Source organism: Oryctolagus cuniculus, chromosome 4 (assembly GCF_964237555.1).
Source record: "Oryctolagus cuniculus chromosome 4, mOryCun1.1, whole genome shotgun sequence".
Lineage (NCBI taxonomy): Eukaryota > Metazoa > Chordata > Mammalia > Lagomorpha > Leporidae > Oryctolagus > Oryctolagus cuniculus.
The window spans coordinates 63,953,063-63,971,576 of record NC_091435.1 but is presented as its reverse complement, the minus strand read 5'-3'; the positions used below and the strand labels follow the sequence as shown (position 1 = coordinate 63,971,576).

The window sequence follows — 18,514 nt, the reverse complement described above, 5'->3', positions numbered from 1 at the left end:
CAGTAGCAAGAAGCTAGATTGGAAGAGTAGCTAGGACTCAAACCAGCACTCCAACATGGTACTCAGAGTGATAGCTTACCTGCTTTACCACAATACCTTCCCCAGAGTCCATTACTAAATTTAACTTTATCAGTTCTGTGCAGAGTCATCACTTCAATGTGCCCAATCAGCATTATTTTGCTGGTAGATGTACCTCTTTAGAATTCTGTCAAAAAGCATACTCTTCAAAAGAAAAATATAAAACAAATCCAACAAGAGCATAACAAATCATGTTTTCATTTTAAAAACAATAAGGAATGGGCCAGCATTGTAGCGTAGCAGGTATAGCTGCTGCCTGCAGGGCCAGTATCCCACATGGGTGTCAATTTGAGACCTGGCTGCTCCACTTCTGATTCAGCTCTCTGCTATGATCTGGGAAAGCAGTGGAAGATGACCCAAGTGCTTGGGCCCCTGCATCCTCGTGGGAGACCTGGAAGAAGCTCCTGGCTCCTAGCTGCAGATAGGCCCAACTCCAGCCACTATGGCCATCTGGGGAGTGAAACAGCAAGATGGAAAATCTCTCACTCTGCCTCTGACTCTCTGGGACTCTGCCTTTCAAAATAAATAAATAAAAACAATGAGGAGTTACAACCCAGCAGTGACTGTTTTATAGTCTGGGTGTTGAGTATTTGCATATGTGCAACAAAAAATGTTCATTTACTGTGCAGTAATCTCAGATTTTAAAATATTTCAGTTAGGAGGCCTAAAAGAGGCAGACTAAGGGTTTTTTTTTTTTGTTTGTTTGTTTTTTAACAGAATACCAAATCTTTTGAAGTTTTAAGATCTACCAAAAAGTGACTTTTATGTCATCATTGCAAGGCTGGGAATCCTTCTTATATATCCCAATGTTCCAAATTATTTTCAATTATGAAGAGAACAGATTCTTAATGGATATATGTAAATAATCACATTACCACAGAAACAAATGTACTCTTAAATAGTTTTTGAAGTTTGGTGGAATTAACTAAGAAGAAAAGGTAAGTGTTTTTTATCTTTGTTTACAAAATTATACATTACCAAACTATTGTAAGCCATACATATCTCAAGAAAAAACATTTCTTTAAGCCTAGAAGCCAAGGAATTTAAATACAAAACCAAACATATCTTAAGTAAGACACAGAAGCATGTAAAATCCAATAGTTAATTTAGTCTCCTGTAATTACTTCTTGTGCTTTTTAATCTCAGTTAGCAGTTTCATGAACCCCATCAGTTACCTCTGCACATTCTTATTTAGTCTACTGATATTTTGATTTATAGATCCTTGTTCATAGTCTTTTCTGACTGTAAATTTTTTCAAGAAAAATCAGAACTGCGGATGATAAGACCTAGAGTCACCACAGTTAAATTTTAAAAGCTCAGCAATTACAAAGAGATTTAATTATTTTCATAAATTCCATACAGGATTTTAAAAAGCACAGTAGATTTTCACAAAACAAATCCATCCTTTCAAGCCCCAAAGCCAGTGATGTGAGGGGAAATCTCAAAGAAAGGCCTCCATAGGTTCATTTTACATGAAGATGGCAATGGCAACTTACAAAGACCCATCAGGACCACTATACAACTATAAATGTCATATAATCTCTAGAATATATCCACAACAAACCCATATAAATACAACTAAGAGTTTAGCAACATTTCACAACTTCCTAATGTTTTCCATGCAATACAAGTAAGCCAACTACTGTCTCTAAAAGATCAGACATACATCTTTTGATGATCCTCAGAACCCAGTTGGAAATCTGAAAGTCAAATGACATAATTTAGAAGTTTGATCTTTGGGCTGGCACTGTAGTGTAGAAGATTAAGCCTCTGCCTGTGGCATCAGCATCCTTTATGGGCACTGGTTGGAGTCCCAGCTGCTCTGCTTCCAATTCAACTGACTGTTAAGGCACCTGAAAAAGCAGCAGAGGATGGCCTAATTCGCTGGGTCCCTGCACCCAAGTGGGAGACCGAGTGGAAGCTCCTGGCTCTTTGGCTTTGGCCTAGCCCAGCCCCAGTTGTTGGGGCCATTTGGGAAGGGAACCAGTTGATGGAAAATTTCTCTCTTTCTCTTTTTCTTTCTCTACTCCTCTCTCCCATCTGCTTTTCAAATAAATAAATCTTTTTTTTTTAAAGAAAAGAAGTTTGATCTTGAAGATGCCTATTAAAAACGTCACAGGTTTAAAATGTTTGTTCAAAACAGGATCCCATATTATTGTGAAATAACAGTCATCCATCCAAGTAGGGTGTTTTCACAATAACTATACAACATATTTAGTCAGTTATAAAAGTTTTAACTTATATTTTAAAATAAATATCAAAAAATAATATTAAACTCAACTTTTCCAAGCAATCAGAACATTAAAAAGGACAACAAGAATATGAGACCATCCAAATAAAACAAAAAAAAATCCATGTTTCCTTAATTACTACCAAAACCTCCTGTAATGTGTTTGTTTCTCTTTATGGAACCTATTTAGATAGACCAAAAGTCAAACCTTATGGATAAGTACTCATATGTAATTAAACATGAGAATAGCATATATGTAAGGTTATTAGTATACACCATATTATAAAGGAATGTAAATAAGAAAACCTGGAGTAGAAGAATTATCTGACCCTGAGAGACAATAAAACACTCAAAATTGTCTGATTACATGGAACAAAGTAACAATATTATGAAAAAAAAGTAATAAAAGAATCAAGGTATTCATTATCCTAGGTTTCTAAAATAAATGTTATAAGTGTCAGGTCATAACACAGTCAAAACAAGGAAGAGTAGAGAGCTCATAGAAGCAGACAAGAAAGCTGAGGTAAAGAGCCATTAAATAGAAACTCACAAATGAAGCTGGAGTGTAGAAGATAGATGAAATAATTTAAAGAACTGATTTGAAAATTAAGGATCAAAATGTGTTGTGAACCTAGGTGCTTTCATACAGGGGGCAAAATTCCAGTTTCGTAAGTGCACTTTTGATATTAATGCTCAATATTTAGAAAGCGTATAAATAACTCCTTTCTAACCCCAGCCAACCTATTCCCATCAAAGATTCATTTTCCACACAACTTTTACAACCTTATTATGTTCATTTAGCTATTTATCTCCAGCTCCTTAGGAAATACTGATATGGACTCCAGGCTCCCCATAAGGAAAGAAAAATATAGGAAAGTAGAAAGGAAAGAAAAAATATAGGAATGCAGAAAAGAAAGAAAAAACACAATTCTCCTGGGGCCCTGAGGGAGGCAGAGAAGGAAGAAACATATACAATATAATCTACAGATGCTGTGGAGGCTGCCAAAGGGACCTGACTGAGCACTCTGCACACTTCTGTGTAAAACTGGCCATTCCAATATCAGCTCCCTGATTGGTTCACATAGCAGGTCTCCTTAGCATACACATGGACCCATCAAGGAGAGCTTCTTGCTTTAGAAACAAAGATCTGAACCAGGCAGTCCTAAGAAACAAATCTGGTTAAGCAGCCTTGGGCGCTGGCAGCCCTCCATGAAGTCCTTGCCAGCTGCCAGGAAGTCTTCTCAGCTCCTTTCAACAAACTGCCTTGCTTTGCTCAATCTTCCTTGTTTATGTGCCTCATTCTTCATGGTCACGAGACAAAGAACCCAGAAGAGAAGAGGAGCTGCAACACAGAAAACTGCAATGCTCCTAGATGAACCAGGCATAAAGGAGACACTAAGGCCCGATGGATTGAAGAGAAGCTATAATATAAGAACTTTAACACAGAGAGCTGCAGCATAAGGAGCTGTGAAATGGGAGTGGGGAGTTTCTGAAGAGATGGGCAAAAAGAAGAATCTTTCCTGGATAAATTGCATATCCAAGTGACTAGAGCCATAGACTCCTCCTGACTCAGTTCCTGTAACACTGACACCAGAACTTCAACAATTACCAGCCATTTTACTTTAGGACAAAGATAATTTTTTTTTCTCTTAACCACAGCTTCACTTACCAAAAGCCTGTATTACTTTCTCACACAGAGTTATTTTCTTGTTTTTAATTTCTAATCTTAACACTCATCTCTTTTATTTTTACCCAATTTATTTTTAACAAATATATTCAAGATTACTCAAGAAACTGAATGTTCAGCCAACAGGGTTATAATTTTAAGTCATTTTCCTGTCCAAAAAAAAAAAAAACTTATTATAAGAGTAAATTGTGCTTCATACATAGGAAGCACTGAACATTGTACCACAACTTTACCTGCATTATTTGTTCTTAGGTCAAAATTATACATCTATGATTTTCAATATCTAACCAGCAAATCCAGGCACAAATATATATTAATGACTCTGGAGTCACCTTTATTTTATTTTTCTTGACAAATTAAAATATGTCAGGGATTTACCTAAATTTCATAAACCAAAAGGCATTTGGGTTAATTTGTGTTTTAACTTAATGTGAGTATTCATTTATCTGCAACGCAATCAAGATAGATTTGCAGGATTTTACCACATAGAAACAACAAATAACACGCACAAATTCGTAACACACATAACAGCGCTTATTCCATAAAAATGATGACTACAACATGGACAATACAAAACATAAAGAGACCTTAGACAAATAACAGATACCAGAATGCACTCAGTCTGGACCCTAACCTCCCACAGGGGTTAATCAGATGCTCAGCAATCAAGCTGAATCCTGCCTCTATTTTCAGGAAGTTCTCTACCACCAGAATCCAAAGGGCCAATTTGCCAAAAACCCTTTTGAGGGGCTGATCAAGAACCCAAGAGAGGCTGAGACCTGCAAAGAGGCTGACCAGAGAAGCAAGGAGGGAAACAAAATTACTCACCCAGAAATTGAACCAAGTTATAAAATGAACTTGTCAAGTTAAAAACAAATATCTTAAAGCACAGATCTCTAACTATGAAAAGGAAAAGCTCATATTAGCATAAGAGGTATTACCTCATATGATCATTCACAGGCTGCTACTAAAGGCTGCAGACATCTTCAGATTCCAAGCCAAACTCAACCCTAGTTTCTTTCAGCTGAAAAATACCTTAGGTCAACAATCCCCACTAGCAGACTGTCCCAGAGTCTGAGAAGTACTTATGCAGCTACAGGATACCTCCCAACAGCACCAGCTGGCCAGGAACACGTGTTTGACAAGACAGACATGCAGGGTTAGAATCCCTTTGTGATTTCCAGTTTGCTATATAACTCACCAAAACTTGTTGGAGAAATTGCTATAAACTCCTAAAATTCAATCTGCTTGCCCAATGAGCAGCACGCCAATTACTGCCACCAGAATAGTGGAAGAAAAGTAGTAGTAGTAGTTTATTTGCAGTTCACAGAGCAAAGTGTCAGATAATTATCATTCAATTACCACACTACCCAAGGAATTGAGGCAGTGAATCTTGCACAGTAAAGTGGGGATTAAACAATGTAAACAATGCCTGATCAGCTCATGTGTGGGTCTCTGGTTGGTCTACAGTGCTTGTGGCTGTTCTTGGACTGTTCAGTGGCAGGAGGACAACACGATGATTTCTGAGGATGATGTAATGGCAAAGTAGGCCTCAAGGGGCCCAAAATACCCCCAAAGATTAGGGATCTTAAAAAGTTCTGAGATCTTCCTGGCAAGATAAACTCAACACATGGGAGAGACTCAGCAAGGGGAAAATCCTCCTTTACTGAATATAAATATGCAAGGGGCCATGTGGCAAGGAATGGGTACAACCCTAGTTGCTGAGAAAAGTCCGTGGCAGACATTCAGTATGGTTATTTGTTAGACTACAGTAGAAAACTAAAAGAAGGTTCTTACAATGCCTTCATGTTATCATTATGAACACAGTGTGTCTCATGCTGACAATGTTAGCAAATCTGTTGATCTTGAGCTAATGGCTTTAAAACAAACTTAATAGCTTACAGAAAAATATGTTTTAAGAACTCATATTTTTATATCATTAAAAAAAGAGATAGAAATAGTCATAACTAATTTAAAACTAAAATTATGTACTTTTAGTATTTGTTTATTTACAAGGTGTTTTCACAGGAACAATACACCATGGTGGTAAAAATACTTGGTTTTGAAGATAGAGAACTCAAGATTAACATCCTAGCTATGACTTTAACCTTGAATTTTTATGTTTGCCCATTCATTATGTAGTAAAACTTCCCTCAACCTCCTGGAGTTCCTGAGAAGATCACAGGACATAGCATACTTAACACATCTGGCATAGACTGAAATAAATATTCAGGTTTTCACTCTTATTTGCAGTATGATAATTTTCCTAAAATCAGGATAATGTCTTAGTCATCACGGAACCCATATTGCCCAGTACAGTGCCTGTGATGGAGGCATTTTTCTCATTTTGTTAATAAAAAATTAGAGCTATATGTTTCTTTTCTAAGTTTTCTGAAGCTAGAAAATGGCAAAGTGTAGAGAAAGACTCCTAAATTAACTCCTATGTTCTTTGCCTGGTAATGTACATAAGCACCAGAGTTATATAAACCTATATAATACAGTGTTTCTATGTATTTGTATTATGTATTCAAAATAGAGCACAAAAATGGTCAGCATTACTTGCTTTTTATTAATGTTCTATTTTATCTGTGTTTGCAAAAAAACTATAACATAATAAAAATGGTTTACAGCCAGCGCCGCAGCTCACTAGGCTAACCCTCGCCTGCGGCGCCGGCACTCCAGGTTCTAGTCCCAGTTGGGGCACCGGTTCTTTCCCAGTTGCTCCTCTTCCAGTCCAGCTCTCTGCTGTGGCCTGGGAAGACAGTGGAGGATGGCCCAAGTGCTTGGGCCCTGCACCCGCATGGGAGACCAGGAGGAAGCACCTGGCTCCTGGCTTCGGATCGGTGCAGCGCGCCGGCCGTGGCAGCCATTTGGAGGGGTGAACCAACAGAAGGAAGACCTTTTTCTCTGTCTCTCTAACTCTGCCTGTCAAAAAAAAAAAAAAAAAAAAAAAAGGTTTCCAATGCCTCAATCCCCAAACTACACGACAGGGAAGTGTCATTATTACAACAAATTCATATTCCACAGTAAGAATTATGTCCTATCTAATCTTTTTGTACATAGGAATTTTCAATTTATTGTATGTATTTTTTAAGTCAAAAATGGGTGTTAAATAGTGGCACCAAATGTTGATGAGAAGATGTGGAAACAGTGACCTACTGTTATGTTGCTAATGGGAATGTAAATTGGAAAGCCATTACGGAAAACACTTTGGACATTCTTTAAAAAGTAAACATATACTTACTATATAACTCAGTAATCAAAGTCTTTGGAATTTATCCCCAAAGAAATGGAAATTATGCCTATGTTCATGTCAACTGTTCATAGCTTTTTCACTTGTTATAGCCCTAAAGTATAAAAGTTAACCTCAAAAGGTCAATTACTTAATCATTTCATGTGTATAATATTACCAAAAGGACAAAAAGATAGGTGTAGAAGAAAAATTATTGCTAGCCACATTAGGTACACTGGGAGACAGAGGTATGGCTATGAACCCTTAACGTAAGGAAGATGTCTCAGTTGGTGGGTAACACTGTATCCAGACTGTGATGTTAATTACACAAAAGGGTATTGGATAAAATCATAGAAAACCAGATACACACTATATTATAGTGAATGTCCTGGTCTTCAAACTGACATTTTACATAAGATGTAACCATTGCAGAAGACTGGGTAAAGGGTACACAGCAAATCTTGCCCTTGAATCTTCCTGTGGGATCCATAATTACTTCAAAATATCGAAACAAATGTAAATGTTTCAAATGTCTCAAACTTTTGGTAACATTTTCTATATCCTCTATAATGAAACTAAGCTTTCCTATTTTAATGGCTTAAAAAGTTTAGCTCATATTTTTATAGGACATTTTGAAAACAAAGAAAAATAAAAACACTCACATGTAAAATTATAAACCATGTCTTTGTCATCAGGTTTTCCTTTCCCATTTTCTTTTTTTTTAAAAAAAGAATTATTTTATTTATTTGAAAGACAGAGTTACAGGCCGGCGCCGCGGCTCATTAGGCTAATCCTCCGCCTTGCGGTGCCGGCACACCGGGTTCTAGTCCCGGTCGGAGTGCCGGATTCTGTCCCGGTTGCCCTTCTTCCAGGCCAGCTCTCTGCTGTGGCCCGGGAATGCAGTGGAGGATGGCCCAAGTGCTTGGGCCCTGTACCCCATGGGAGACCAGGAGAAGCACCTGGCTCCTGCCTTCGGATCAGCGCGGTACACCGGCCGCAGCGCGCCGGCCACGGCAGCCATTGGAAGGTGAACCAATGGCAAAAGGAAGACTTTCTCTCTGTCTCTCTCTCTCTCACTGTCCAGTCTGCCTGTCAAAAAAAAAAAAAAAAAAAAAAGACAAAAGACAGAGTTACAAAGAGAGGTAGAGCCAGAGAGAGAGAGAGAGGTCTTCCATTCCACTGTTTCATTCCCCAAATGACCACAATGGCCAGAGCTGAGCTGATCTGAAGCCAGGAGCCAGGAGCTTCTTCCAGGTCTCCCACGTGGGTGCAGGGGTCCAAGGACTTGGGTCATCTTCTACTGCCTTCCTAGGCCATAGCAGAGGGCTGGATCAGAAGAGGAGCAACTGGGACTAGAACCAGTGCCCATAAGGGATGCTGACGCTGCAGACCTGGGCTTTAACCCACTGTGCCACAGCGCTGGCCCCTCCCATTCATTTTCATTCCATCTTCTGGCTACCAGTTTGCCCCTCAATGACCTATACAATCCTCCCACGTTACTATTCCCCCATGTCATCTTCTTCCATATCCAGGAGACTATACTCCACAGAAGAATTTCAACTGTTAGATTATCTTACTCAAGTCCATCCCAGTGCATATGGCTGAGCAGGGCTCTCCTAAAATATACACATTTGATAAAAGCTCCCTAGCCCAAATTTATATCCATAGTACTAGTTCTAATGTAAGCAACATTTCTGACCAGAAAGACTACCTAATCCTTCTTGCCTTCTGAGCCATCCCTTACCATTCCTCCTTGCATAAACCAGGTCTTTTACCTAAGACTCCGGGTCAGCTTCAGCAACTTAATACTTTATTTCATCACATAAACATCTCGGGAAGACTACTAGCATTTGCAACACACTTAGGTCTCCAATGAACTTGAACACATGGTTTCCCAACTGATACTCATTAGACTTAGTAGAATATACAAATCCAAGTTACTATTTTCATCCTTACCTTAGAAATAAGGAAGTTGGGACTCAGTGAAGTACTGCCCAAGATCACAGGTGAAGACCAAGTTGCTGAAGGGATATGACCCAGATCTCTTCAATATCCACCCCCAAGCAATGTCAAAATAGTTTATCAAACTATCGCAGTCTCAGACTAGGAACAAGCATTTTATAGCAGTAAAAACTGGAAGAACAGAAGACAAGGTGGATCAAACAAAACCATGCTGATCCTACAAGAAGCAGAGGGTTTCAAAGTGTTGTCAGTCCTGACATCAGTAATATGCCTGGTGATTCCAAACACAGCACTCAAATAGAAAGTCAGAATGTCTTTCTATGATTGAAGAGATAAACTAGCACAACAAAAAATATAAAAGAAATATTTTCTTCTCCATCTAACTTTACTACTTTATACAACTCACCAACCAAAGTTTGTGGTGGAAAAAGATAGAATCATGGCAAATTCAAATACATTAAATTAGATCTCCAACTCTCCTACATCTTGGCCAAGAAAATGAACATCAAAGCAACAATAGGCACAGAAAACTGCTAATCTGATTGTTAATCTCATTTCTCCTTTTAACCTATTCTTTTCTGAGGCAGCAGAGCTGGGACTTGCCAACCTTGGGTCATCATGTAAGGTTACAAAGCACATTCTAAAAATAATTGGAAAGAGGCTTGAGAATTCATCACATGCAAGAAAGAACTTTTGATGACAGCAAACAGAAACGCAGAGTACAGAGCAGATGACCCCAGGAACAAATTCCCAAAGAGAATAGCTCTCAAAAGTTCCAGACTCGTGACAGAACTCCCCCATGATTTTAAAGCTGATCAACATTACACCACATTTATTATTAACCATCTGTATTAGATTCAAAGAAGGTCATAGGCCTATTTTGCTCCCTTTCTATTAGGATCAGTCTGTAGCAGGATGAATAAAAAGGAAGGTTTCATAGAAGTTTTATTCCTTTTGTCTTTTTCTGTTGCTATAACAGAATACCTTAGATTGGGTAATTTATTTAAAAAAAAATGAGCCTCATTTTGGCTCATGATTGTGAAGACTGGAAAGTCCAAGAACGTGGCTCTAGCATCTGTTTGGCATCTGATCAGACTCTTGGACTGTTATAACTTGGCAGAGGCCAGGAGAGGACACAAATGTGTGGGAATAAGAAAAAAAAGATGGCCAACTCACTGCCCAACATCCCACTCTGGTGATTAACTAAGGACTCCTATGAGAATTCACCAGTTCCCCTGAGAAAGGCATTAATCCCTCTTTCTGATCTAATCGCCTTTTAAAGTACCACCTCTCAACACTGCCAGAGTGGCAATCAAATTTCAATATGGGTTTGGGAGGGCATAAACCATAGTCAAACCACAGCACTTACCAGTACGGTGTTTTAGTTCTACAGTTGTTTGACCTTCTCTGGATAATTCTGTAATTTCACATGTGTAGTTTCCTAAGAGAGCATCACTCATATCCATCTCCAAAGAAGCATCTCCTTTTAGTAATTTCGAGACATCAATTTTTGCAGTTGTAAAGTTATTGAACTTAGTGGTCATGTTTAGAAGTCCATCAAAGGTTAAAATCACATTTCCTTTATATCTCCATTTTATAAATAATTCACTAATCTTTTCTGCCTCCATATTGATAGCACAACATGGAATAACAACAGTTTTATTACATCGAGTATATTCTACATATTTCATTTTATTAAATAGTAGTTGACTCGAACCTGAAAAAGAAAAAAATATTTATTTAACTACAGAATTTTATAAGAGCAAATCCTTAAGACAAAGAGCAATGTTTCAATTGTACACTTAAGCCATCAGTGCTACAACAGAAGAGACTGGCAAGGTGAAAAACATCAATGAATATTTTCATATTAACATTAATGGCTGGTAGACAATACCATATTTTTCCTACATTCAATCTCAGTAATTCAAAGTATACATTTCCAGGTATCTTTGGAATAAAGCCAGTACAGTAGTGCCAGCTTTGGAAGATCTAAGGTAATCATTATTGCCTAATGATATATATATAGGAAAATGCTGTCCCTAACAGAAAACAATTTTGAGCAGAAACTCAAACCAAATATTATATTCATAGTGTCTATACACTTCTATATAGTACTTGTTAAATTCATAAAAAATTTGTGTGTATCTTTATGCTGCATTTCCAAAAAAAGTCAAGTTCTACTATACTTTAATATACAAAATAAATCAGACAAATAAAATCACATTCTTCCAGTAGAATGAAAAGTTTTACAATATCACTGAGAAAAAAATACTCCCTGTGGCTATTTTTTCATTGCAAAATATAGAGAGCAATACATATTTTGTCTTACAAGCCTTACGAAAGATTATTTATGATTGAAAGGCATCCTTCATCCCCACATGTGGGGAGCAAACCGGACTAGACTGAGTTACTGGAATTAGGACTTATTCTATGCATCTGCTCTCCCACAATATGGCGCTGGGAGAGAAGTAAACAGCTTCCGCACAGCTGCCTCCAGTTCAACCAATAAACTGTAGGACTTGCTACTGATTGGAGGAGAGCAGCGTACTCGGCGTGTGGGCAGCCGAGTTGGGATTGGCGGAGGAGGACTATAAAGGAGGAGAGAGACGGCATGCACCAGGAACATCTATGGGGAACATCTAAGGGGAACATCTAGCTGAAGGAACACCTGTGCAGCCCCCGAGAAGAGCCGGCCGGCGGTGTGCCGCTCCCCTGCGGAAGTGGGGAATGTGGCCAGGGGGAACTGCCCTTCCACGGAGGTGGAAGGGATAGTAGCCAACCCGGGAAGAACCAGCAGCAAACCCGGGGAGGGCCGAGCAGACGAAAGAACAGCGCAGGGTCCTGTGTCGTTCCGCCACGAAGAGGGGGAGCGACATAATGGTGCCGTGACTCGGATATGAAGCCTAGGCAGGGCTTAGTGTCGTTCCTCCACGAAGAGGGGGAGCGACATAATGGTGCCGTGACTCGGATAGGAAACCTGACTCGGATAGGAAACCTAGGACGGATAGCAAACTTAGGAGGGAAGAAACGGGAAGAACTGGGAAAATACCGGAGGGAGAGACTAGCAAACAGCCTAGGGAAAAGCCGGACGAAAGAGGTGCCGGAGGAAGCTGTTGAAAGCCTAGGCATAGACTCAGATACGGACTACGGACTACGGGGGGAAGCTAGGAGAAATCTCTAAGGTCGAAAGCGAAAGTGAAAGCTAGAACAAACAGACTCGGATGCGGACTGTGGGGACAGGCCAGGAGAAACGAGGGAGGAATATTGTTGGAAGAAAGCTTGGGGAAACATACCGGGTAGAGAAAAATGTTAGGGAAATTGAAGCCGCAGGGGGCAGGCCGAGGCGGAAACGAAAGCCACTTTGGGATTCTCAAGTTAGCCCGGGAATGGGGGGCGAAAAGTTAAAACCAGAAGCGGAAACGTAAGCCGGATTGGGATCCGTCTGATTAGCCCGGGGAGCAAAGGACGGGAAGCCAGATCGTGGGGCGGAGACGTAAGCTGGGTTGAATTCGTCAGGCTAGCCCGGGGAACTTAGATTGAATGCTAGTGGCGGACACGTAAGCTACGCTGTGTAACTCGTGGAGGCTGCCACGCGCAGACAGAGTGTGCGGGGCTCAAGTACATAGGGAACGCGGGGCTAGCGCGGAGACCGCGGAGTGTGCGCGCAAAGCCGAGCCGCACAGATGAGAGAGGTGCGGGCTGAAGCGGCTCAGAGCCGGCGAGGCGCCGGGAAGCCGCGCGGAGCCGTGAAGCTGCCGGCAGGGCGAGGCGCCGAAGCTGCAGGGATAAGAGAAATAGAAGTTTAGAAGCAAAGTGAGAGAAATAGGAATGCTGGAAGATAGAAGTAAAATGGGAGAAATAGGAATGCCCGGAGATAGAGAAATAGAGAAATAGAAAGGCCTCCCCTCAGCATGGCAATGAGAGAGCTTGGATTCGGTCTGCCTGATTAAGTGAGGCGATGAGCACCTGCGGCGGCTAGCAGCTTATGCGCCGCAGGTCACCGAAGACAGGCACGAATTAACATCAGTAAGGCCTCCCCACAATACAACAATTAGGAGGCTTGGATTCGGTCTGCCTGATTAAGGCGGTAAGCACCAGCAAGCAGCTCGACCAGAGTATGAGCTGCAGGTCACCGAAGATAGGCACGAACCAACACTAATAAGTCTCCCCCACAATACGGCAATGAGAAGGCTTGGATTCGGTTTGCCTGATTGTTAGGGCTTGTAAGCCCCTGCGGGCAGAGCAGAGCATGCGCTGCAGGTCACCGAACACAGGCACGCATCAGCGCCTAAAAACCTCCTCACAACATGGCGAAGAGAGGACCCGGATTCGGTTTGCCTGATTGATAGGACTTGTAAGAACCTGTGGCAACTCTAGCAAGTAGAGCAGAGTGTGTGCCGCGGGACACCGAAGACAGGCGCGTATCAACGCCAAAAATAAAAAGAAAGGGGGATCTGTGGGGAGCAAACCGGACTAGACTGAGTTACTGGAATTAGGACTTATTCTATGCATCTGCTCTCCCACAATATGGCGCTGGGAGAGAAGTAAACAGCTTCCGCACAGCTGCCTCCAGTTCAACCAATAAACTGTAGGACTTGCTACTGATTGGAGGAGAGCAGCGTACTCGGCGTGTGGGCAGCCGAGTTGGGATTGGCGGAGGAGGACTATAAAGGAGGAGAGAGACGGCATGCACCAGGAACATCTATGGGGAACATCTAAGGGGAACATCTAGCTGAAGGAACACCTGTGCAGCCCCCGAGAAGAGCCGGCCGGCGGTGTGCCGCTCCCCTGCGGAAGTGGGGAATGTGGCCAGGGGGAACTGCCCTTCCACGGAGGTGGAAGGGATAGTAGCCAACCCGGGAAGAACCAGCAGCAAACCCGGGGAGGGCCGAGCAGACGAAAGAACAGCGCAGGGTCCTGTGTCGTTCCTCCACGAAGAGGGGGAGCGACATAATGGTGCCGTGACTCGGATATGAAGCCTAGGCAGGGCTTAGTGTCGTTCCTCCACGAAGAGGGGGAGCGACACCCACATTCAATTAAACTACAATATAACCATTTCCAAATGTATATTATATGTGTCCCTCTGTCCAAGAAACTATTAAACTACTTAAAAGCTAAGAAAGGAATTTAAACCAAGAGCAGCTACTACTAAGTAAGGCACATTTTATCAACGCATCTAAATAGGATAAACTACAACTGTTATCTTACCAAAGAGGAGTTGGGGACATAAATGCAAGTACCATTTAATTAAAATATACAAAAGAAAATGGAGAAATTGTAGTTATTTTCCATATCCTTCAGCCATTCATCAACTATTTTATAGTTTTTCTCTCAAAAAGCAAAGCACTAGCAACTAAAAATAAAACATCAACTTTGTAAATAATTCATTCTTAAGATTTATTCCTTCTATATTAACTGGATTAGAAATCAGGGGTATATGGGTTAGGCATTGTAATGCAGCAAGTTAAGTGGCAGCTTAGGATCCCAGCATCCCATAGGAGCACCAGTCAGAGTCCTGGCTGCTCCCCTACCAATCCAGCTCTCTACTAACGCACCTGGTAAAACAGCAGAAGATAGCTCAAGTGCTTGGGACCTTGCCCCTATGTGGGAGACCCAGATGGATTTCCAGGCTCCTGGTTTTGGCCTGGCCTAGCCCTGGCTGTTGCAGTCATTTGGGGAGTGAACCAGCAGATAGATCTCGCTGTTTCGCTCTGTGTGTCTCTCCACTCCTCTCTCTCTCTCTCTCTAACTCTGCCTTTCAAACAAATAAATCTTAACAGAAGAAATGGATGATGTTCAAAAAAACCTAAGTATAATCCTCTCTGCCACTTATTGGTACACAACCTTAAACAACTTACTTTTCTACGCCTTGGCTTATTCTTTAAGTAGCAGAATCAGCAATTAACACTGGGTTAATGTATAGAATTCAATGAACATCAAAAGAGAAAATGTCAGTGCATAAACAAGTGCTCTCTAATCAGTGCTGAGTACCAGAAATGTAGGGAGATACTATAAAAGGTAGACAACATGGCATCTTAATGTCATTCTCTGGAAATTTTCTGACTAGCAGTTTGAGTCGCACCAACTTTTAAGTGTCCATAGTTCACCTTTTCTTTTCTCAGTTCTCTAGGGTTCTACCCATTCACATATTAGGAAGACCCTAGCAAAACTGGGTCTTCAAATTGCATTCTCAAAACCTTACGCTGTAAATTATTTCCCCTGGCAGAGAAGCATGGAGGGAGAGGCCACACCTCACAGGGAGTCAAGAAAGGAGTGATGATGTTGGAATTACGAAGAAAGGCAAGCATGATGAAAGATTTTGAAATGGACAAGAAGATTACCAGGTGAGTTTTCAGTGAAGTGCTGGTCACTCTCTAAAAAATCCTTTGTATCCACTGGAATTATCTGATTCTATAAGGCTCTGCACTCCTCAGTGACTTTCACTGGGTTCTTTTACAATTTTGTAAGTTATAGAAAACTGAAAAGGCAGTTGATTGGTGTCTATAAAAGATAAAAACAGATTTTTTCAATTGATTTCTACTTGCTGGAAGACAGGATTCTAAAAAATTATTTTTTACTGCCATGAGGATATTGACCAATTTTGCATCTGCTAACAAATTCATTTCAGCATTCCTGATTGCCTATAGAAATGCCTGTTCTTCCAATTTTCTTTCAAAAGAGTTTGCCATGGTAGTTCCTTCTAATTTGATGAGTGAAATAAAACCTGTGACACATGTTCACTTTATATTTGCATGAGTCATGGCTTTCTTTTAAAATTTATTCTTTAAATAATAAAAGAGGTAAAATTGAAGAACTTGATTTTCCTATCAAATTTTCCAAGAATGCTCTAGGTAAAATAGAAGTGGTTGAAAAACATTCCATAATTTCTTAAGTTAGGTTTAGAAAATGAATTTTCCAGAGAATACAGAAAGTACTAATTGCACTATATGATTAACTGTAATAGAAATATTATATAGCTAAAGCAATTTAGGTAGAAAAACATGGTCAAGTAAAATTTAAAGTAAAATTTACTATGCTAAAACATAATTTGAAGGTTTTACACTAATAATTAATATGGGCATTCCAAAAATATTTTTCCAGCTTTTAACATGTATGAAAATCTATTAAATCATAAAATTGTCTTATTTGGAGTTTTTCTCTTATGCTTATTGACCTCTGATGAAAACAGAAAAGTGAAGCAGCATTCAAATAAAGGAAACAGATAATTAATGAATATGAAATTTCTGAATAAATAAGATATACTTATAGCAGTATAAATCATATATAAGTAGATAAATAGATGCCAGAATGACACCGGAATTACAGATAAACTAGTAAATAACATGGAAAAACTATTTTAATGGGAACAGCAAAAGGACTTTACAACTGGTATGGACACAGCCACCAACCCAAATCTCAGAACACATTTCTAAAAAAAGCTACAAAGTTGCAGAGCAGTTGCAAGTAATCAAAATACAAAAATCAAGCTCAGAAATTTTAAAACACAAACATTTATTGAGAATGACTTGACATGAAATATTGGGATAGGATATGTGGATACAAAGAGGGAAGAATGTAGGAATTATCTTATAGAAGCTCACAATTCTCGTATGAGGCATGTTAAATATTTTGTATAACACAAGGTCATAACTGTTACTAACTCTGTATGGACACAGTGCTCTATGACAAAAGTGAACACTTCAATTTTCCCATCAAACTTCTTCAAGAAGGCTCTAGGAAAATTAGCAGTGATTGCCAAGTATACCACTATTCCTTATGTTTAGAAAATGAAACTTCTAGGGAATACAGAAAGCATAAACTACACATTATTATGGTAATAAAAATATTTTGTAGCTACAATTTAAGTAGAAGAAACATCATGAAGTAAAATCCAAAATTTTCCTTGATAAACCCTAATTGAAATACAGCCTGAACTAATAACTAACATGGGAAGTATCCCATACCTCTTGAACATTGTTTTTAATTTTTCTAATTTCTTTTTTTTTTTGGACTGAGATATTTCCAAAGATTTGTCTTCTAGCTCAGATATTCTTACTTCTGAGTCACAAAGTGTGTCATTAAAGCTTTCCAGTGTATTTTCTATTTGATACATTGAATTCTTAATTCTAATATTTCAGTTTGATTTCTCTTCAAAAATCTTAATATCACAAGAAACTTCTGCAGCTATGGCATGAATATGCTTCTCATTGCTACTGAGTACTATCATAAAACTCAACATACAGGAACTTAGGAGTTCCTGAAGATGTGGAAAGAAAGAAGGCTTATTCAGTGAAATAAGAACAAAAAACTTCCCTAATTTGGAAAAAAAAAGGGGGGGGGGGGGACATTCAAGCACAGGAAGCCCAGAATTCCTAATAAACATCACCAGAAAAGATCATCACCATGACAAATTGTAGTCAAACTTTCAACAGTAAAACATAAAGATTCTAAAATGTGCATGAAACTAATGCAGATTACTTTCAGAGGCTCTCCAACTTATAAATATGTTATATTTGTATATTTTCATGTGGTACAATGCAATATGTCTACACATATACACAGCATAACAAATCACATCAGGCAACTGGTCTTTCCATGTGCTTTTCTTTTTATTTGGAGCTTACCAGCTCCTCTCTTCCTGTCTTTTATACAATGTATAACACCTTGTTGTGAACTAAAATCCATTTATGGAAAAAGACTGCACCAGATCTTAGAGGAAATGGTTTTAGCTTTTCCTGATTCCATATGACATTGGCTGAGGATTTGTCATATAAACCCATTATTAAGTTGAAGTATATTCCTACTATGTCTAATTTTTTAACTGTTTTTATCATGAATGGATATTGAGTTTTAGTAAATGCTTTTTCTACATCTGATTTTTATCCTTCATCCAGCAGATATGATATAGTACTGATTTGCATAACTTGACCCATCCCTGCAGCCATGGAATAAATCCCATTTTTGGATGTTATTTTATTCCACTTGATACCATTTTGTTGAAAATTTTTGCATCTGGTGGCCGGCGCCATGGCTCACTTGGTTAATCCTCCACCTGCGGTGCCGGCATCCCATATGGGTGCCAGGTTCTAGTCCTGGTTGCTCCTTTTCCAGTCCAGCTCTCTGCTGTGGCCCAGGAGGGCAGTGGAGGATGGCCCAAGTGCTTGGGCACCTGCACCCGCATGGGAGACCAGGAAGAAGTACCTGGCTCCTGGCTTTGGATAGGTGTAGCTCCAGCAGTAGCAGCCATTTGGTGGGGTGAACCAATGAAAGGAAGACCTTTCTCTCTGTCTCTCTCCCTATCTAACTCTGTCAAATAAAAAAAAAA

General features: G+C 39.8%; 1 protein-coding gene across 11 annotated transcripts in view; it reads right to left on the bottom strand.

The window, feature by feature from the left end:
• The window catches only part of LOC103350560 (leukocyte surface antigen CD47), a 178,415-nt gene that overhangs the window by 147,319 nt on the left and 12,582 nt on the right, over positions 1-18,514 (bottom strand). For 10 of the 11 annotated variants that reach the window (XR_011387854.1, XR_007908906.2, XR_007908904.2 and 7 more), the window contains exon 2: positions 10,559-10,906. Coding sequence is in view for 5 of the 11 variants with exons in the window: in XM_008266989.4 (XP_008265211.2) it covers positions 10,559-10,906 (348 nt within the window). In the remaining 6 variants the exon portion in view is untranslated. Of the gene's footprint in view, positions 1-10,558; positions 10,907-15,530; positions 15,691-18,514 lie in introns of all 11 variants that reach the window. The other variant, XM_070072061.1, reaches the window with a different exon arrangement.